The 22,496-nt window shown below is 38.2% G+C and overlaps 1 protein-coding gene across 2 annotated transcripts in view; it reads left to right on the forward strand.

The window, feature by feature from the left end:
* ZDHHC17 (zinc finger DHHC-type palmitoyltransferase 17) overlaps window positions 1-22,496 on the forward strand; it is a 71,330-nt gene that overhangs the window by 14,928 nt on the left and 33,906 nt on the right. For both annotated transcript variants that reach the window (XM_035901670.1, XM_009646278.2), the window contains exons 2-5: window positions 855-958; window positions 9,240-9,362; window positions 16,369-16,446; window positions 17,860-18,004. In XM_035901670.1, the coding sequence (XP_035757563.1) occupies window positions 855-958; window positions 9,240-9,362; window positions 16,369-16,446; window positions 17,860-18,004 (450 nt within the window). The remainder of the gene's footprint in view (window positions 1-854; window positions 959-9,239; window positions 9,363-16,368; window positions 16,447-17,859; window positions 18,005-22,496) is intronic.

Genomic DNA, 22,496 nt, shown 5'->3' on the forward strand with positions numbered 1-22,496 from the left:
TATAGTATTTGTAACAAATGGAAAATTGTCTAGAAGCGGTATAAAATTTATCATTCAATTTCAACTTGCTGAGATGACTTCCACATACTTGCGTGCAGTTTGTAAAGAAAAATGGTATGTTGCTGCCCTAGTGATCCATCAATACAGTATTTTAATATAAATTATACCAAGGGAAGCATTAAGGGTTGAAGTGTTGGCCTTCATCAAAAGAATGAAGTTTGTAGGGAGCTGTATCTGGTGAAGAACATGCCATGGTCATGCCATTTATTTCTGAGACCCATAGGTTAAACATACATAGATCGTCTCTGAAGCTGGGACTGGGGTTGAAAAATCAATACAGTATCAGTAGGTTCTAGTCATTGGTATTAATCATTCCCATTTATTTATTTTCTAGAAGGTATTTGACTATGGTATTTTAAATATAACATTTATTTGTAGTAGCAGGGTGAGACTTTGCCAGTTGATGGCCAATAGCTTTCTTTAGCTATACTATATTGCATTTATAAAAACAGCAACAAAAAAAACCCCAAACAAACAAAAAAATGCTGTAGCTTTTTATTAGCATTCTAAAAAATAACCCGGCATAGGATTTGGCAGAACTCTGCTATTGCAAGTAGTGCTTTCTGGAAGGTGTTTGAAATCTATGGTAGGGAGTATAGTGGCCTGCTTTGCAAAATGTAGAAATGTGGCCAGTCAGCTTACCACCTCCGATTTAGGTAGCTTTACAGTATATTGAACTGGGTGCTAGTTGTAGTTTTGCTTATAGGGATATTTGGTTTTTGTTTTTGGTTTTTTATGAGAAACTTTAATAATGCTGATTTTGGTTTTTCTAATAGTAAGTTTGTCTTTTTTAGGAAATAAAGCCTCAAAGCCATTACAACCATGGATATAGTGAATCCCTTGGACGGAAAAGCCACATTGATGATTACAGCACTTGGGACATTGTCAAAGCCACACAGTAAGTTTATTTTTGAGTGTTAGATTTGTCTGTGTCTGTATTAGTTAAAAACCAGTAAAATGGATTTTTTTATTTGCATAAAATGGAAGGAGAACTGTATTTGTAATAATACTACAACCTATAATCTTCATATTAGGGGATTTTTATAAATTAAAATATGGGCATAGCATTAAACTAGCTGCTTCTTAAAGGCATGGAAACATGACAGTGGGAGTAGTTTTGCGAGTTACCTGCTTCCATTCTTGTATGCTCACTGCATGTTTGAAATCCTAAAACACGTTTGTCCCCCTTAGCCCTCAAATTTAGGCTGATTGATGCTTTCAGCTGAATTATAAGACTTCCCTGGTTTCCTCAAACAAGAATCAACAGGGCTGTGAGTTATCGGTTATGTGCCCTCACAGCCATGGTGAGATGTGATTTACAGAGAGGATGACATCTCACCAGAGGGGACTATAGTTTCATATCATAGCCCTAATTGTTGATACCACAGGGAAGGGAGACTACCAGCATGGGTATATGATCAAGTTGTAGTATCCAGACAGCACTTCCCTGACTAGAAAGAAAACTCGTCTTTATTTTAAGTATTTACTAGGATTTAAAAGCCATGTTGTACAAAACAGTTGTCTTAAAGGGAGAAATTTCTGACATTTAAGGCAGGAAGTAAACCCACCAAATATAAGGCTTGCAGTAACATAAAGTGTATTAATTCAGTGATATTTAAGATATACAGTTCCTATTAAAATTATGTAGATATTCACCTCTCTTTTATATGTATGAAAAATAGGTGATCTTATCCTCTACCACTTGTCCTCAAAAATCAATATTCACTCAGATTAAAATACCTGCTGATTTTGTTTACTTTTTAGTTCAGTGCTAATGTGAGTAAGATGCCACAAAAAGTTTTCTAAAAAAGGGCCACTCCTCTATCTCCCAGAACTCCCCTCCCCAAGCAGCTCAGTAAGTTCAAGCAAAATGTAGCCAAATAGAATAAGAATTATTTTCAGCCTCTTAGTTTGGGTGGGGTTTTTTCCAAGTCCAGACAAGTAGCATTCAGCATGAAATTGGTGGAACCCTTATTTTTTTTCAGAACACTTAAAAACTTCCCCAGAACAATATAACAGCTTTTTTAGTGTGATACAGTCAAATGGTAGCTGGGGTGCTTACCATTAGTTAAATGAAATTGTTTGTCTCAAGAATGGATCTGATACACAATTTTATTATTATAATTGGCTATCTTCCTCTGTTTAAAAAAAAAAAAGTCAAACTGATCTGTCATCCAAAATTATGTGATAATTCATGTAAGACCACTTAAATTGTAGCCTCCTTAACAGGTGTAAGGTGCATTTCACCATAGCACAGAATTGCTTGCTGCTAAATTGGGGATAATCCAAGCAGGAAGCAGGTAGTCATGTCATACAAGTTGCTAGTCAGTCCTTTTTTTTTCATGATCGTTGTTCTTACAGGATTCAGTGTGCTGCATTATTAAAAGTTTCTCCTGTGAAAATAACTAGTTATATTGTTGTTGCAACATACGTGAAAATGGGCAACATAGTTCCTTAAAGATCATGATGAAAAATGGGGTGAAAAGGTTTAAAACTCATCTGTACTTCATTTATGCTGTTTGACTGTAGAATTCTGTTTTGAGGTCTTGCCTTTATTGGCACTTGATTACAGAGAAATAAAATTATGTTAGTAAAATAATGCGTTTCCTTTTATGTTTTTTAGCAAGGGAAAATAAGAGCTTCCAAGCCCCACGCATTTTTCCAGAAGTATTTGTTGGTTTGTATCTTGTTGAACAGTTCATGTGCTTTACCTTCTCAGTCTGTAGGTTGGGCACTCATTAAATTAACATGCTCATACACTATGAGCTACAAATCTAATAACCTCTTACAATCAAATTAAGACTTTGTATAGAAAAGTGAGCTTCAGCTGATGTTGTTATTGCAAAGAGTTTATCAGTATTTGTGTTTTTCCCCTATTATGTTCCTGATAAATTCTCCCACAGACATGGGGGCCAAGGCATGCTCTGTACCAAAAACCAGTCTATGTCTCTGTTTATTTCGCTGAAACTTGTGCTGGAGTAAAAATCATAGGGTTTGGTTTTAATATCTATTGATATGAAGGACACTTTCCACTGGCTTTTTTACAAACATATCTAAGGGCATCTAGGTAGTGTTAAAAGTAGTAGTGTCTTAGCCCTTCATCTTGCAGATGTTACAATGTGTGTGTAATCTCTTGACGTTCTGTATTCAGTTATAGCAAAATTCAGTTTAATTCCTCTAAGTTTTCCACTGTGTTTCTGAAAGCAGAAGCAGGCCACCTGTATGTGCAGTAGTAAAAAAATCATTCATTCTTGCCTGCAATGGAGGAATATTGCATACTAATACTTAGTAAGTATTTCACTTACAACTGCATAGAAAAGCTTTCCACCTCTAGAAAATCAGAGGGTGGGCTGTGTACTGTTTTCATTCCTCTGTGATACCATTCAGTTGCTCTCACAGGAGCTGCAAGGTAATGGAGTCTTGTAAAAGAAGTTTTAAGTGATTTAAAAGTGAAATTTAATGGATGTATGTTGGGTATGTTTATTTCTATCTCTTCTGGCACCAGTAGCCCTGCATTATCCAAGTCATAACTTGATGTCTTGGGAAGGGTACTGTGTTAACATAATAACTTAAAGTTGCTGCTTTTTTTTTTGTTTTAAATTTTTTAAGCTATGAAACTATGGAAAAGTAGCTAACGTTCACAGGTAGAAAAGTATATGATGGGTTATGACTAGGAAAGCAAAGTCTGAAACACATCAATCCTTGCACTGTGATTTTCACTTCTGCTGAGAGTGAATAGGCAACAATCACTTGTACTGATCTTGAGCAAATTCCAGCTATGCTGAAAGTATGTTAAATAACCATTATGAACATGGGTATTGAACATTAATGACATTAACAAGTGCTTTTGTGACTTCCCTGTGCTCAGGAGTTACGATTTCACTATTGCAATATTAACTTTTCTGTTAGTTTTAGTTGCTGAGATCATCCAAAATGTTGTGTGTGTTGTGAAATAGTGCAGCACGAGATATGAAATATGCTGAGTCTTACTCGGGGGGGGGAAAAAAATTTGTTGGATGCATTTGAGAACATGCTTTTTTCCTCACCATTTCTCATCATTTATAGGGAAGCTGATAAGAAAAAATAGGATGCATATGGAATAATTCAAATTGGTGAGGGTTCGCCAAGGTGACAATTACTCCTGGCTTTTTTCAGCTATTCACAGGAGAGGATGGGCAGACCGTGACAGCAGCGTGCGTTTTTTATGCCTGGTCATTTGTGCCTGTGAAGTTTGATTATATTGCTGAAAGTGAAATGTGTCTGAAGTTCACATAGAAGGGTGGGTTTTTAACCACACTAGTAATATAGCCATAACTGTCTAGACAATTTGAGGCTTTGGAATATATGCAAGAGCTGAATTTCTGTTGTCTCTCAACATCACTCTTAGCAGTTCATTAAGCAGCTCTTGAGTTATCCTTTTGCTGTTGAAAACAAAACTGTCTTACTGTTTAACACAAAAAACATGAGAACATATGAAAGGCTGTGTTAGTATTTAAACACCATTGTTCATGGGAATGAGACTTCAAAAGATAAAAAAGGATCATTTTTCCACTAATTACATTTCCAGTTACAGCAGCTTTGATTGGAGTTACAATGATAGCAAGATGAGGGAGTGAGCTCCTGGCTTACCTACTGTCTGTTGGCATGGTGATGTGCTCACTGAAGAGAGATTCCTTCCTAGTATTGTGGCCAAATTTTATGTTATTCATGCAGCAAAGCTGGCAAGGGCTATTTCCAAGAGTTGATGTGCTTGCAGACGAAAGATTAAAAAATGGATTGCGTATTTAAAATGCAAAAGGCTTCTAGGATACTATTTTTGAAAGTATTAAATTCAGAATATCTTTAACCTGCGATGACAAATAAAAATGCTACAGGTTACCGAAATGGTTTGGAGACTGTGATAGTCAAATGAGCTTGCACAATGGTATTTTTTCCCTGGAAGGACTAGTCCTATTTCTTTCAGAACCAGGTAAGCTCAATAGTTTGCTTTAATTATGCTCCATGTTGATGTTTACAGTATCACCCTCTAGAATTCACCCAGATGCTGAAAATTTGTTAGGTTAATACATCAGTCTCTTGTGAGGATTTGAATCTTTTCCTCCATTCCTCTTTCTTGAAGAGCATTAGAGCCCTTTATAACAACTTTATGAGCAGGATTATGCTGAGTCTGAAATAGGTGACTTTCTCATTTTGTAATCTAACAGTGCGTCATGACCTTTGGAGAAGGCAAGGTGAAGTCAACTGCAGCAAATTGGTGGAAGAAGACTGTAGGTAGTACGTGAGAGAAGAATGCTGCATTTCTAGGACAGAGCTCAAGAAACCATGACTGCATCAGATTCAGTTTTTTATTTAATTGCAGAGAGCCTGCTGTTTCCAGGAAGAGGAACAAATTGTTGTAAACTCCTAATGTTTTTTGCCAGGCAGATTTTGTCTGTCTAGATCCTTGAGTCCTCTTGTGACAATTTACGAAATTGAAGAGTTATTAAATTGTATCTTGTGTGTTACATCTTTTGAGATCAGTTATGACTGAGTTCAAGATACCAAAATAAATTGCTAGAAACAGACAAACTGATTTTGACTTAAATAAATAATTGCTATATACCTTATTCTCAGTTTAACTTTTGGATAGCGTTGTGATTTCCTGGGAAGGCTCTTCTGATGTATTGCAGAACTTCATGATTTGTTTTGTGGCCAAGTGGTGGGAAGTACCTGTGATTTGCAGTTTGCCTTTCAGGGGGGAGGAGGGAAAGCCTATGATACCAAGCCTGGAGAAGGGATCCATTCCTACTACTCCTCATTGTATCTGAACCCATGCAGTAGCCTTTGCCTAGGGCCTCATGGCAGTGTATGGGTGAATTCTAGAGGGTGGTATTTGTAAACATTAGTGGGGCATAATTAGAGCAATCTCGCAGGGCTTCTGCAGGGGCACTGGCAACAGCGTTCTGCCTCAACAGGCTGCAGTCGATTCACGTGCTTGCCACAGCTCACCTTCATTTTCATATCTCTTGAGCATAGTTGTTGAGAAAGCAGCATCATGTTTTCTCTAAGGCTAGAGATTTACATTATATAAAAAAAAAAGAAAAAACCAACAAACCCCCCCCGTCCCTCCCTGTTCCCCTGTCCATCCATTCCCCCCCTCCAATCCACTAAGAACGAACACCCCCCCCCAAAGACTGAGACAGTGCTTCGTGGTTATACCTGTTTTGGTAGCATGGTTTAACAAAAACTTGACTAGGTATCAGAGGTTACTTTCAAGGAGGTTAATTTTGTGTTGTGTCATTAATTTGGTAGGATACTCATCTAAATAATTTGTACAGTTTACCATAGCTGACCAATAGTAATGTGGTTTAACACCAGTAGGCAGCTGATCCCCACGTAGCTGTTTGCTCACTCCCCCTCCAGTGGGATGGGGATATGAATTAGAAGGGTAAAAGTGAGAACTCATGGGTTGAGATAAAGACAGTTTAATAGGTAAAGCAAAAGCTGTGCATGCAAGCAAAGCAAAAGGAATTTATTCGCTGCTTCCCACTGGCAGGCAGGGGTTCAGCCATCTCCAGGAAAGCAGGGCTCCATGCGTAACGGTTACTGGGGAAGACAAATGCCATCACTCCAAATGTCCCCCTTCCTCCTTCCCACAGCTTTATATGCTGAGCATGACATCATAGAGTGTGCAATATCCTTTTGGTCAGTTGGGGTCAGCTGTCCCAGCTGTGTTCCCTCCCAGCCTCTTGTGCACCCCCAGCCTCCTTGCTGGTGGGGTGAGAAGCAGAAAAGGCTTTGATCCTGTGTAAGCATTGCTCAGCAACAGCTAAAGCATCTCTGTGTTATCAATGCTGTTTTGCCCACAAATCCAAAACATAGCCTTGTAGGAGCTACTATGGAGAAGGCCAACTTGATCCCAGCCAAAACCAGCACATGTAAGGAAAATCCTAATCTATTGCATGAAAGCTTTACATGATTGCCTCTTACACTGTATAGAAGTTAGCATTATTGTGTTCTTTGTAGCTTTCCAATAACTTAGGATATTTTATTAATATAATTTCTGCTTGTTGTGTAGTACTACTTAATTAAGCAGGATGAGAGTCAGCTCAGCTCACCCCTAGGCAGTACAATTCTTTTAGCTGGTGATTGTTAAACCTAATAGCAGGGCTGTAGGTCAGTAATTTTTTACATTATAGCTTCAGATAGTTGTTTAACGAAGGCAGCAGGCTTGTCTGCAGGAGGAAAGGTTGTCATAAAAGCTGACCAGAGTAGAACAACTTGTCAGAAAAGGGTATTTTGCTATGCTATGTGAATCACTTTCCAGGTTATCTCCAGATATTTTAATATGCCCATTGTGATGTTGTAGTGCTGTAGTCTGTAGTCAGATCAGAAGTTGCTGTCTTGCTTTCCAAAGTCCTCCTTTTCCCCATCTCATCTACTGTCTCTTCTCACTCCTCCTTGGCTGACCTGCCTCTAGTAATCCTAACTTATTTCAGTGACCCTTTCAGCTGGGGGTGGGAAAGTCAGGAATGGTACGTGTTAGGCCATTTGAACAGGCACTCGTCAGGCCACACCGCTGGTCTGGACTGGGATTTGGGAGACAGCGTGCCTGAAGATTGGCCAGACTTGGAACCTTATCAGTTTTCCTGGCAGTTATGTGTGTCTGAGTATGTGTATCTTGTCTAGCTGGTTGCGTATTTTTAAGTCTTCGTAAAGCAAACCTCTCCTCTCTCCCACCTCCTCCTCCAACTGATTAAAACCAAAGCTTTGTCGTTAAAATTATTCATGACTGCTGCTTTTTTACTTTGTCTGAGGGACCAAATTTTACAGGCCTGTTGCCAATTAGTATGTACTGCACGCAATAGTCTTTGTTCTGATCTTCTGTAATGTTTGGAAAGATTATAGGTATGACAGCAATTTCTAGCATTTTTCATAATTTCAAGTGCAGCTTTCCTAAGAAATTGAAAACAACATGATCTAAGTAGGCTGTTATGTCTAGTACTCCTTTTTTTGATAGCGTCCAACTAATTTATGTGTTTCAAGCCTGTGATAAGAAGGCATTTCTGAGGTTTGTTGATTTGAGTGATTTGAGGCTTCACTATGGGAGCACTGTCCAGATTGAGGATCCATTCACATACGTGAAATAAAGAGTAACTACCCTGGAAAAAAGGTCTTGGCATCAAGCTGATCAAATGGAACAAAGAAGCATTAAGGCTTTCTCTTCTGCAGGAAGTAGAACATAGGAGCAGCATAAGGAAAACTTGCTTCAATTCCAACTTTGAGAGGCTGTTAACATTCTGCTCTAGCAGAAGTTGGATGTCAGAAGTCATTGATCTTGATTTCAGGGTTTGCCCACACATCAGTCTTCTCCTTGAGACTTGAGAAATCCCTGTGGGTTGTACAGGCATTGAAATGTAATCTTTACTTGCCTTTCTGCATTTCTTTTATTGCCGCTAAAAATAGGTGGTAAAACAGTATAAGCATCAAGACACATTATTTAGTGTTGGAGTTAGTCCCACATTAGATGCCTAATTGATGTTTATGCTTCCTGAATTGTTTCAACTTTCAAAATGTATGCAAATTTTTTTTCAAATGATGGTAGCTCACAATTAATAGTCATCTTTAATGAAATAATTAATTTTATATCAAAGTACAGAATTTTGGAGTGGTATAAAAAAGTAGATGATACTAACTTATATCAGACAAATTGCTATTTGTTTGTTACCTGAGAAGAAAAATGGGAAGTGTTTGAGCTCTGTTACTGTTTGTAATTGATCTGATGATCTTGTCATCAGAATTTTGGGAAGTTACTGTCAAATCAGTTGGCTAAGTTCTCTTGGTCTTCAAGAGGTGGAAAGGAAGGAGAACAGAGGTGGGAGAAACAAACGTAGTGGAGTCTCTGTGAAGAGGAGTTTTATTGATACTTGGTTTAATACTTAACTATATTTTCCCTTGCTCTACTGTATATCTTGCTTTGGGGACAAGTTTTCTGTAAAATCTTGAATTGGTTAATATAGCTTCTGCCAGTGGAAACTTCTTGGTGCAAGAGATCTGTAATCATATAGAAACAGAAAGTAATGTTTCTGCTTCATTTCTTTTCTGTTGAAGTTTTTGTATTGTGACCATAAGTATGGCATTTGCCGAATGCATTTTTATCCAAGTTAGCAACTTTGAAAAATCTTACTTTCTTCTTCAAGGTATGGAATATACGAACGATGTAGAGAGTTGGTGGAAGCAGGTTATGATGTACGACAACCAGACAAAGAAAACGTAACACTTCTCCACTGGGCTGCAATCAACAACAGGATAGATCTGGTGAAGTATGTATTACACTTTAAGTTAAACATAAACCAATCGTGTCATTAAAAATGTTGATTTCTTTTTTTAAGCTGTTAAATAGTCTTAATTCTCCTAAAAACTCAATTTTTGGTCTTGAGATTTGGGTGTGGGTGAGTAGTCAAAAGACCGGATTTCCATTTTGGCAGCAATGTTTTGATGACACAGTTAACAGAAATAAAACCTGTTAAATATCCAGAAGTCAAGCTCAGACACTTCTCAGATGAGATAAACCTGTGGAACAGGTGTTCAGCTGCATGTGCGGTTTGTTTATACTGTGGTATACTTGTTGAAATACCAAATGGTTTTTTTGAGGAGGGGAAATTTGGTACTAGATGGTAGTGAATGTTTTTCGGGAAGCAACATTAATATGATGCAAGGGGCAATTTCTACTTCATTCAGCATTTCAAGAAGTTTTAACTTAAATAACTTTGCATTTTAAAACCACAGCTGTTAGAACAGGTAACATGCAGCACTCCTCCTTTCAAGTAATAACAGTCTTTAATAGTGGGAGCTATGGGATTTGGGGTATTTTTCTGCTTTCAGTTTGTAAAATCTGGAGCATAATATTTGAGACTATGTTTTAAAACCTATTAATGTCTTTCAGAACATGGAGAGCTTAAATTTTGAAGGGATAATTCTTAGTACTTGCTGTTTTACAAATCATGAGTGTCTATAGAATATGGTTTGTTTTTTTCTTCTGCCAGTAACAAACCAATGCATTACGTATGTGCAATTAAATATAAATTCACAAGATATTATGGAATCAGCAGGTTTCTAGAATATTTGACATAAACTGCACATCTTCAGTCGGTCCATTTTTGAATTTGCGTAAACGGCACATCTTCAGTCAGTCCACTTTTCAAAAGAGTTCTTATTACTGAATGTGTGTACTTACACATAAAAACAAATGCAAAACATCTTCATTTAAGCACATTCTCTCTGTGTATGTCCATCACAGCACCTTCATTAGACCAGGCCTCGAGTTTCTAGATCATCTCAGGTTCACGTTTCTCATCTTGATTTTAAAGGACTTTCTGTGTCCTAATGCAGTTCTCTTAAAAGAACTTCCACCCAGCTCAGCAAGTTTGCAGGTGACACTAAGCTGGGTGGAAGTGTTGATCTGCTTCAGGGTAGGAAGGCTTTATAGAGGCATCTGGACAGGCTGGATCAATGGGCCGCTGCCAACTGTATAAGGTTCAACAAGGCCAAGTGCCGGGTCCTGCACTTGGGTCACAACAACCCCATGCAACGCTACAGGCTTGGGGAAGAGTGGCTGGAAAGCTGCCTGGTGGAAAAAGACCTGGGGGTACTGGTTGACAGCCGGCTGAATATGAGCCAGGAGTGTGCCCAGGTGGCCAAGAAGGCCAATGGCATCCTGGCCTGTATCAAAAATAGTGTGGCCAGCAGGAGTAGGGAAGTGATTGTGCCCCTGTACTCGGTGCTGGTGAGGCCACACCTTGAATACTGTGTTCAGTTTTGGGCCCCTCACTACAAGAAAGACGTTGCATTGCTGGAACATGTCCAGAGGAGAGCAACAAAGCTGATGAAGGGTCTGGAGCACAAGTCTTCTGAGGAGCATCTGAGGGAACTGGGATTGTTTAGCCTGGAGAAGAGGAGGCTGAGGGGAGACCTTATTGCCCTCTACAGCCACCTGAAAGGAGGTTGTAGTAAGGTGGGTGTTGGTTTCTTCTCCCTGGTGATGGGCAATATGACAAGAGGAAATGACCTGAAGTTGCGTCAGGGGAGCCTTTGACTGGATATTAGGAAACATTTCTTCACCAACAGGGTTGTCAAGCATTGGGTCGGGCTGCCCAGGGAAGTGGTTGAGTCGCCATCCCAGGAGGTATTTTATTTAAAAGCCAGGTAGATGAGGTAATTAGGGACCTGGCTTAGTAGTGGACAGGTATGGTTGGACTTGACAATCCTAAAGGTCTTTTCCAATCAAATGATTCTATGATTCTATGATTCTCTTAAAAGAAGGTTAAATACATAAATATATGTAAATAGATAAAGATTTAGATCTGATGAGAAGGACCTTGGGGTCCTGGTGGACAGGAAGCTGACTCTGAACTGGCAATGCAGCCTTGTGGGCAAAAAAGGTCAATGCTATACTGGGCCTTGTTAAGAAAAACATTGCCAGCATTTTGATGGAGGTGATCCTTCCTCTCTACTCAAATGTTGAAGGTGAACATCTGTGTGAAGTTGTGGATTCCCCTTTGCAAGAAAGATACAGACTTACTGGGTGAGTCCAGTGCAGGGGTGCAAAGATGATTAAGGGGCTGAAGCATCTGACATGAGGAGAGGCTGCAAGGGCGTGAACTTCTTAGCCCAGAGAAGAGAAGGCTTATTTTGTCAATGTATGTAAGATCCTCAAGGAGGATCTTATCAATGTATATAAGTACCTGGGATACCTGGTCATATAATACCTGGAGTCTTATCAATGTATATAAATACCTGATGGGAGGGAGTAAAGGAGACAGAGCCAGACTTTTGTTGGTACCTGGGAGTACTCAGACTTCTCCCAGGGGCAAGATAAGAGGAAGAAGGCACAAATTAAAACACACATTACTCTGCAGATGACTGAGCACTGGCACAGATTGCCCAGAGGTTGTGAACTCTCCATCCTTGGAGATGCTCAAAACCCAACTGGTCATGGGCCTGGACGACATGATCCAGACGCTTTGATCAGGGATGGTTAGACGAGGTGATCTCCAAAGGTCATTTCCAAACTAAACAATTCTGTGAAAGAATTCTGTGTTTCTGAAAGAGTTTTCTTTATTATACGCAATAAGTAGCACAACAGGTTTTATATCTTTATTGCGGGTAGAAGCTTATCACGGAAACCATAATTCTGCATTTGTTGTCTTCCTTTCATTGTAAGGTAGGTAAACCAATGTGCTTTCTGCCACGCTGAAAGAGACCCTCTTCCAAAAGTGATGGAGGACCCTGGTTTACCTGAATAACCTTTTTTGTGAGAGTACGTTTTAGACCTGTTGTTTTCTTCCTTTTCATCCTGTTTTCCTTCTGGGTTGTCCTAGTTCTTTATGGCTAGCATCTTATGACTTGCTGTGAAATAACTGAAATACGTAAAATTTTTCAGATAGCTGTTTTTCTTTAAGAAAAGTACAGCATCTAAAAGCAAGTGTTATATTTTAAGCTCACTTTTTTATCTATCTTGAATGCATAATGAATTGTGTGCAATGAATTGTTCATCTTATTTGAGCTGTTGGAAGATGTACTACAGATACTCCATCTCATTTGATATGTCTTTATAAGGTCTGAAAAGTGAATGGCATTGAGACAACTATCATAATTTAAAAACATCAGTATGACATGAGGCATTTGAAAAAATAGGCGTATATTATGGATAATGTTTCTGTATTAACTTAGGTATAGTTTCTGTATTAGCTTCACAGTGCAGTGAATCTGCCTGTATAATACTTGATTAAGACTTAATGGTTCACTAGCACTTTATGTATTCTCCAGCTTCATCTTTAAAAAAAGAAAACAAAACCAAAAAAAAAAAAAAAAGGCCTAAATAATTTTGGGGGTCTTCTGTCACTCACAGAGTAAAATTGGATCAAATTTTAAATTCCCCATTAGTCCTGTTTTGAAGCTAAATTTGTGAAGGTATTATTTTAGCATGCGAGTATTTCATGTTTTATTTTACCTTTTTTTCCCCCCTCCAAGCACATTGCTAACAATTTCCTGCTATAGCAATTATATTGGACATAGAGGTGAATCAAAATGAAAATGTCTTACTCGGATAGATGGAAGTCTGTGCTTAAATTTCTATCTGAATTTCCATTTAGATCTTTATTATATGTTAGGGAGATCTCTCCACCTACATTTGAGTGCTGGAAACTTGTTTGGAGTATTTTAATTCAACGGAACTTTAATTGAATGTTCTTAAATCTAGTGTGTTTAATTCTTCCTTTTTCCTCAACAATATGCTTTTGTCCCTTCTTGATGCATCTCCATCACTGACATCCTGCCTTGCATTTTCTTCCTGCTGTTTACTAGAGTGCATGTGACTACTAATGTCTTTATCTGCATGTAAAATTCATTCCTCCTGATGCAGTTCTTAGGCTCCAAGTTCCTCTGTCTTTAGGGGGTCTTGATTTGTTTTAGTTTATATCCCTCAGCGTATTGTGCACTCTCTTGCTCGCTCTCTTGTGAGACACTGGCTTATTCTGTTTCCTTAGAATGAAATTATTCTGTGTGTTTCTTTTTGTTTGATCCTATCACATCTTTCCCCAAGTCTCCACTGTCTGTGCCCACTATGTGCAATGGATAATTGCATTAAATATGTTGGCTAGTGAGGTTGGCATCACAGAGATGGAGTCCAAGTGTAAGCAGTCTGCTTTCATGGTACCAGACCTCAGTGTCTTCCTTACTGGGTATAGACTGTATACAGTCTTCCCCATTAAGTAGCTTAGCAGCTCATCTGTGGAGAGTGCAGGCTTAGAATTAGACTTCTCTTTTTGGTATTTTCTCATGCTGTCTGTTGTGACACTTAAGATTCAGCACAGATACCAGTGAAGCCCATTGATATTTTATAAGGAAAACTACAGAAGCTTTTCTTATTTCTGTAGGAAAGGGGTAAGTGTCAGGCATCCACAACGTAATTCTCTTTTCATCATGACACTTACCTATTGGTCTGTCTTCAACTCAATTTTGTAAAAATGCAAAAATTGGCCTTTTATCTCTACAGTTACCTACTGACTGCATTTCCCCATTCCCTGTGTCAAACTTTTTCCAGACAAGGATTTCTCTTCTACTTTTCCGCCTTCTAGCAGCAGTGACTGCATGCACTTTGATTCCACAAGCACTGGACGCAAGCTGGGGCGGTTTTCAAATGCCTGGCAAAGAATTAGTGATCCTAATGCAGAGATCAGTGGAGGTATTTTCTTATGGCAACCTCTTATCAGATCTGCTTGCTTTGCATGTAAGTAGATTGCTTAAATAGGACTTGCACACCTGGTATCTTCTGGTGTGGAAGCTGAGATGACTCACTGAGAGTAGAACCGCCCAGTTCCTCCTTTCTCCAGGGACATTCTCACCAAGCACAAAATTGCTTCTGCAAGATCTACCTAGACAAGGAGATGAAGTTCTCAGTCTGGTTTTGCAGAAAAATCTCACCCTTTATGCGTACTGAAACTGAAATGCAGTGATAAATCTCAACTTAGGCTAAGAACACCCTTAATGAAACATAAAATGTTATTTCAATGCACCATCTGGCAGGAGATCACCGCCTTGTCTTTTCCCAGTCGTCAAACTGCAAGTTATTCCTTCTAAATAAAATGTACTAACCAGTAAGCAGTGCTGCTGCTTAGTGGAATCTGAACATATTCTGTGTTTCTGCGGGGACCAGTGTTTGAATGAAGACAGTCTGTTTAATGTTCACCTCCCCTTGAGTGGCTGTCACATCAGCGAGATGGATCCAAGCTTTGACTGTGAATTTCTCTGTGCTGTCTTTTATCTAGGCAAGATTTCCTTGGAAAATCCTTCCCAAGGGGGACTAAATAACTTTTCAGTGTCTTTTTCAAATTTGTTCTTTGGTAGGTGAGACTTTGCTTCACCATAACAAAATTACGTTGTCCCTTTACTTTATATATGCCTTGTCTTTTCACGTACACGGGACCAAGTCTTTCACAAAGTCTTTGGCTCTAAAGCAACTGTATGAAAGGACTTTTCCTTTAAATGTTTTTATTGTGGACATGGATAGTTAATGCATTTTTCAGTTTCTGTTCCTGAAGGTAACTTTTGTGCTGTTGTTGAAGTTTCACTCTGAATCAATAAGCACTAAAAAAAAAGAAGGTAGTTACTTAATGTTTTTCAAATTGTTCTGTTTGTTGCCTTTCTTCTTGCCATGTCGTGAAACACTTAGAGGAAATTGAGGTGCCAGAAACTCAATGCTGAGGATTTGAAGGACAGTTTGTGTGGGTGGGAGAGCAGGATTCGTATATACCTGACAGGTATTTTGAAAGCGAAAAGTCTGCAGACAGGCGTACTTGAAATATGTGTAAGCACTTAGGAATCTGTAGCAAAATAGTACTTTTCAAAGGTCTGTTAGGAATAACTTTTTCTTTCCAATGGATTATACAGTAGTGAATGAAGACCTAGAAGCCTTCTGGAAAGGCTCGTTTCTTAAAAACATTAATTCTTTGTAAGGTGTGCGTTTTCTTTCACAAAGGAAGATTAATATTGCCAGTTCAGTGTCCCGTATAAAACAACAAGGAAAACAGTTTACAGAAACAGTACAAATGACTGTGGTATGTATTGCTGCAGTTAAATATGGGTAATTTGTTTTGTTCCTACAGGTAGCTCATCTTCTTAGAAATGTTCTCGAGGGAAAAATGATTTGTAGCCCACCATTTAGAATTATTTTTTAAACACTCAGATGTTTTTGTCCTTTGTTAAAAACAATTGAGAAGTATCCAAAAATCTTAGTACTTGGCTAAACACGTAACTTAAGCATGAGCTCTTGGAACGATGACTTCAGCGGGGCCGTTTCAGTGGTGATACGTGTTGCAAGTTGAATTGTATACAATTTTGCTGTTTTAGCCAAAATTCTCTAAATGTGCTAAGCAACATATTCTCTTACCATTAATTCAGAATTCTTTTTGATGCAGCAACCCCTAAATATTTTAGAAGAATCCATTTTATTAAAAATTTCTGTGGTAAGACAGTTTGTACTAATACATATGTAGCAACTGTTCTGATTTACATTAGAACCAAACTAGGAAACAGCAGCATGTTTAAAACACAGTAGGAAGCATCCGTACTCTCCCAACCCACATCAAAAAGGCAAAAAATTGAACGTATATGCATGACCTCTTAGAAGGAAGGTTATATGAAGGCAAGGAAAGGTTCTGATCTTCCAGTCTGTAACTGCCTGTTTCGCATAACATCAAACATGCTTACTGTGTGTCCTTTATATTTAACCAAGACAAACAATAATGTTTACTATTTTTGTTTTTCCAGATACTATATATCAAAAGGTGCTATTGTTGATCAGCTTGGAGGAGATTTAAATTCTACCCCACTTCACTGGGCAACAAGGTGGGGAAAAGTCTTCTGGAATTTCCTTTTCCTGTGTTTTTTCTTAACTTGGAATCTTCTACTGATTGATTTATGAAATTGCTGTATTTTCTGGGAATATTTTGCACAAGATTTAATTCAGTCATTGATAACTGGGTACACTGTGAATGTGGTATGTTTGAGCTACAGGAGCTTTCAGCATATAATTCAGGTTTTTTCTTATCTCTTTCTGATGTAGAGGAAGATGATTGCTATGACAGGAAAAAGAGTAAAGTAAAATTAGAGTCTGTAGTTACTTTGGTTTACTCTTACTTTGGAGATCTTATTTTTGTCAGTCTTCCAAAGTTCAGCAGCACTTGTGCAGATGGGGGTTGGGATGATTTTGTGTGACATTGTCCTTACGGTATTCTACTACATGTGTGGATTTTTTTTTTTAAGATGCAATTAAAATCAGATCTGTGATGTAGAAGATGGTCCAAGAATGATGAATGGCTGGGAAAATTGAAGGCAGCCTTTGAGTAGTAGCAGCTTCTTCAGACAACCGCCTAGAAATAGGCAGGAAAAGAATACTGTCCATATTAATATTTTTCACTGTAGACTGCAAAAGGAGGCTTACAAAAATAGCTTTTAGAACACTTAATGTATCAAAATAATTTGCTTACTAAAGATGAGGGCTTACTGGTTAGCTCCCGTTAAAGTTTTTAGCATGTATATTTCTTTTTGTCACAGATCACACTCTACAATCTGTGTTAATAGCACAAAAGCATGATTAAATTTCCTGGTCTTCATAGCTGTAATCTGTTGTTCTGTGAAGCATTGTCCAAAGCTGCTTTTGACATTGAAAAGGTCTTTTTTCTCATGTCAGAAACTGTGTGCTGACAGTTAGGCACTGAATCAACAAAAAGCCTGTGCTCATTATGCCGAAAAGATGCTTAAGCTTTTAATGTAGTGTGGAGGAAGTGTAGGCCTTCAGTTTTCCTTTTTTTTCTTCCTATTTTTATTTCACTACTGTTTTTAATAGTAGAAAGATAAACCATATGCCCCACAAAAACTGAGAGTATGTAGCCAATTTGACATCTCTTAAAATAGCAGGTTTCATGTGTGGATTGGAAGAAGTCACCGTAGACTAGATTTCTAAACTAGTAACTTGGGTTTTTTTGTTGACTGGCCTTTTGGTATACAACACACTTAAGCCAGTTGCATGTGATGCATGCATCGGCTGCATAGAATTTGCTTATGTGAATGAGTTTGCTTACTCAGTTGCAGAATCAGATGGTGACAATTATTGTTTTCAAAGTAGGAATTAAAAGTGCAGAAGCTCTGGTTGTGTAATTAACTGCTAAACATATTTCTTGGATTCAGATATTCAAATTTGGATAATTTTTATGTATATAGTTATTCAGTTGTTTGTTTTTTGTGTTTTGTTACATTTAGACAGGGCCACTTATCCATGGTTGTACAGCTGATGAAATATGGGGCAGATCCGTCGCTAATTGATGGAGAAGGATGTAGCTGTATTCATTTGGCTGCCCAGTTTGGACATACTTCGATTGTTGCTTACCTTATAGCAAAAGGACAGGTAAATTTTAAATAATATCATATTTAAATAGATTCTATTCAAAAATGGGAGTAGGAAAAGAATTGCAACCTATATCTATCATTCAGGAAATGCAAAATATTTGCCTCATAAACATAAAAATAATTCAGTGTCTTTTATTGTAGAATACAGTATTGATGTGCCACCTGGTAACTTAATTTCCTCTAACAGTGGTCTGGGTGGGTACTTTGACTTTAATTCATACCTGTCTAGTGTGGTATGTGGAAATTTTAGCAGTTAACTGTTTACCATTCTTTATTTCTAATGAGTTTAATCTTTAAATGTTAACAGTGACAATGATAGCAAATATTTTGGAATTCCTCACAGAATCATCGGTTTATACATAGGTAATCTAATGACAAAGAATTGTCTTAGGTCATCTGTTTGTTTTTTTTTTTTTTTTTTACCTCTCAGTCCACAACTTTTATTTATTGCTGTTAGTAATTGCATGCATGTGTAAATAAAAAACAAAACAACCTAAAACCTTCTTGCTAGGTTCTTATATTACTGCTAGATCCGTGGAGTGTGTATATAGCATGTACATTCATTACTGTTCTTATTGTCTCCCATCCTTCATTCTGTATGCTCAAGACCCTGTACACCTTTTTGCTGCTCACCCTGCATTATAATTTGTGGATTTACACACCCACAGATACGTGCACAAATTTCATTTACTTTGTAAACCTATTAGAAAGGGCAAAGCGCTCCTCTTTTTTTACAGTCTTGCTAATGCTGTTCACACTTCTGTATTCTGCTTATTCTTTCAAATAGCAAGTGAGATACAATCCAGGGAGTCAAGGAGAATATGACTATGAAATCAGTGGGTTTGATCTGTGTAAAACAAATACTAAGTTTGCTGCAGAAAATTATTTGTGCCTGTACATGTAAAAAAATAAACTGTTGCTCCATGAAGTATTCAGTTTGTATTTGAGAACTGTTTGGTAAAACAGTATTTAGTGTATGACGGAGAGTAAGCTAGGCACAAGAAGAGGCTGATCATATATAATTGCTATTTTGTAAGAGAGAATGGTGGGAGAGAAATGTTTTTTCATCAGGAACAAGTTCTGTATTTTGTTCACAAATTATGTATAATTGTATGTGGGCTTTATGTCACCAGAAAAATCTTGCAGATGTTACACATGCAAACTTGTTTAAAGCATAGCATTAATGAAGTAAAATGTTCTATTATGAAATGTCCCTGTAAATGTTTATTTGTCCTCATGTTTATGTACAGACTTGTCCTATTTATCTGAGTATATAATGCTTCAGTCCAAAAGAAGCTCTGTGTGTTTACATGTGTACATACATAAATGCACAAAATTTGCTTTAAAATTTAAAACCTATTATCTTGGAAACAGCTCTCCTATCAATAGTTTTTAGAAGGGTAATTCTTATTAAATCCCCCAAATGTTATCAAGTATGATTTTGGTATCCTTTCCATGCCATGAATTTGAATTAATTTTAACAGTAATTCTTGGAAGCACTTCAAAAAGTTCAACATTAAAATTATGTATTGATTTGGATGTTTAAAATATAGTAATATCTACAGCATTGTAATAACAATCCCTAAACTCATAGTTCTCTAACTATACTACATACAGTTACAGAAACTACATGGTTTCTGTAGAAGCTAAGGGAAATACATGATTCTGCTTTTTGTTCTTCTTTAATAAATACATATGAGGTCATTAATTCTGTATTTTTTTTTCACTGCCTTTGGAATGCCATGACTTGGGTTTGAAAACTTCAACTGCTTTTGCTTATGTGGGCTTACCCTATATACTGCCTGCAAAATTTTTTTTGCCTTTTGCCTTTACAGAGGCCAGGTTCTTGTATATTCAAAGGGTAGGCTTGCCCTTGTTCTGAACCTAATCGTAGTACCTATGTGGTAAATGACAAGTAAATAAATGTCAAAATAAAGGTCAGTGTAGGCTGTTGTGCTTTGTTAGTTCTGATCCTGATGCCTTTGTGGACCTGCATGATCAGAGGAGAGCCAGCTTTCATAACTGTGTAGAGAACTGACAGGTGGATTAAGAAGTTGCTCCTAATTTCTTCTTGTCCCTTTTCAAGACAGAGCTGGAACCCGATTTCAGTGTTGCTGCTTCACTCTCTCCCTGGGCTGCAGCAGGCAATGGTAAAATTTCCAGTCTGAGGCTCGAGTCCAGTCCTCTAGCTTCTGGAGTGTGGTGTAGGGGGAGAACTCTTGTTCAGATGCCCTCTGGCCTTGGAAGTGAACCTACTTTCATGCCACCAAGTACTACTCAGCCAAGAGGCAGCGGTGGCTGATAGCTGTGGCTTTTTATTTAGTGATGTCTCATACTGCATTTTGAGAGACTAATACCTGGCTGTATCATAATTTGCTCGTGTTGTTTGTGTCAGTAGGTTGCCTGGGTCAAAATCAAGCCTGGGGCAAGCACAGGGTATAAGTATAATCAGATAGCAAGTAACATAATCTGTAGCACAGTTCAAGTTTAGGTAAGATTATTATTTTTAAAAACTGCAAGAAAGAAAAACTGAAAAGAGCTTGGAAGGCGCTTAAAAATACTCAAAATTGATGCTCATTACTACTTGACTGCTTGACACTGCTTAAAATGCCAAAGGCATATCAGGGCCTAACTTAAGCTATGGATAAGGTATATTGGATGGTTGAATAGTGTTCTCATTCTGTGGCATGTGTGACATAACTTACCTCGCCTCAGTCACAGATAATGAGTGACTATAAAGTTGCTAGTAAGGTAAAATCATGTTGTAAGAAATATTCTGGAGCTGAAATTATAGTTTAACTATTTCATACTCAGTTTAACTACCACTTATTCATCAAGCATGTATTTTTTTAGTCTCAGAGCTGCAGTTTTATGTGTTAACTACTGTCTGGAGCTACATAGGGCTGCCTGCTGAGCTATGGCCTAGCTGTAGTTGGCGTCTAGGTTGGGAGATGCCAGTGTGGTACCGGCAGCCTTGGTTACTTTGGTGCTGCAGTCCGTGAGCAGTGCTCTTAAGTGCTCCAACCTTGGTTGTTCTCTCCACTGGGCTCGGGCCAGTGTAAGACACTGAACCAAGTGTTTATTCCTTAGACCCAACCTACAGCACATTAGTTACAGAATTATAAGCCCAGTCATGTTTCTTTCTCATGATTGTCAAAACTGACCCTGCATGTAATGGACTAGAGTATTCAGAACAGAGCTTTTGTTGTTTGAAAGAGCAAGTTCAGTTTTGTGTGTTACCTTGCTTGATGACCCGCGTGGCGGTCTGCTCTCTGTTCAGTCCGCAACAAAGCTACAAAATCTCCTCTTCTAGTGAATAACTAGCATGCCTTTCCTAAACTAGGCAATGTTTTCAGCCTTACAGCTCTCTTCCCAATAAATCTTTTTTACTATATGCTTTTAAATATATCATCTCTTTAGAAGCCTGTTTCCCTTTCCCTGGGCAACAGCCCACGTGAAAGAGGTCTTTTCCTTGTGGAGAACAGGATTCTGAACAAGGGTGTAATGGGTCTTTCTGTGAAGGTCCATGTTTTGTGAAATAACCAGTAATGGTTCTAAAGAGGATCAAATTCCCGGTCCCTTTCTGTCCAATTTAATGCACCTCTAAGCAGAGTTTCTTGATGCTTTTTGTGCTTTTGAAAAGGCTGTATTGTATCACAGTACTGGTTTGACCATTGCTTGTTAAATGTCCTGGTAAGCCTAAATGCTGCTCTGATCTCTGTCTGCTATTCAGAATCCTACCTCGTCAGCTCTATTGCTTTCAGAAAGCAGTGTTAAGCAGCAGAATAGCTGCTGCAGCTCCTTTCCATGCAGGAAGCTCTTTCTCCCCTACATTTTTGCCCCTCCAGAAACTTTTTGTGGAATCTTTGTATGTGTCCTAGGATTATGTCTGGTTATCTTTGCATATGCAAAGTTGTTCTCTTTCGGAACCAGAGTTGTTCTGTTTCAGAAAATAGTGAAAAATTTGCCAGTTGTGGTCCATGGAGTTCACTCTTTAGATGCATCCAGAGGACAGCAGTACGTGCAGTTTTTGATCATTGCAACACTTACTGTTGAAACCTTTGGTCCTTGTAGTGCTCGTACTGTTGTCTTAACAGCATAGGTACATCTCTCCATGAGCATTATCAGATTGACCTGTCGCTGAGGGTTAAACAAGAAATTAATGCTAAAATGCCTCTTAGTACACACCAGAACAGAAGAACAGTCTCCTAATATGTACCTGCTGCTGAAGGTTTTACTTTTTTGCCTCAGCCCTTTGGTAAAAAGGAGCCACAGAGCTTCCTTTCTGAAGTGCCCCACTTGTGTGATTGTGGTAATGAAATGGCAAAATAAAATGTTTTTTGATGAGAGGATTCTTAGAGCATGTGTCTACTATCCACGACTACGTCATCTTTGTATACATCTATACAACAGGATGCAAGTCCATCTTACTTGCTTTGCCTCTTGTTAAAGTTCCTTTGAAAAGGGATCTGCCTTAGCCCACGTTGTAG

The sequence above is a fragment of the Egretta garzetta genome, unplaced genomic scaffold (genome assembly GCF_000687185.1).
Source record: "Egretta garzetta isolate BGI_Z169 unplaced genomic scaffold, ASM68718v1 scaffold68, whole genome shotgun sequence".
Taxonomy (NCBI): Eukaryota; Metazoa; Chordata; class Aves; order Pelecaniformes; family Ardeidae; genus Egretta; species Egretta garzetta.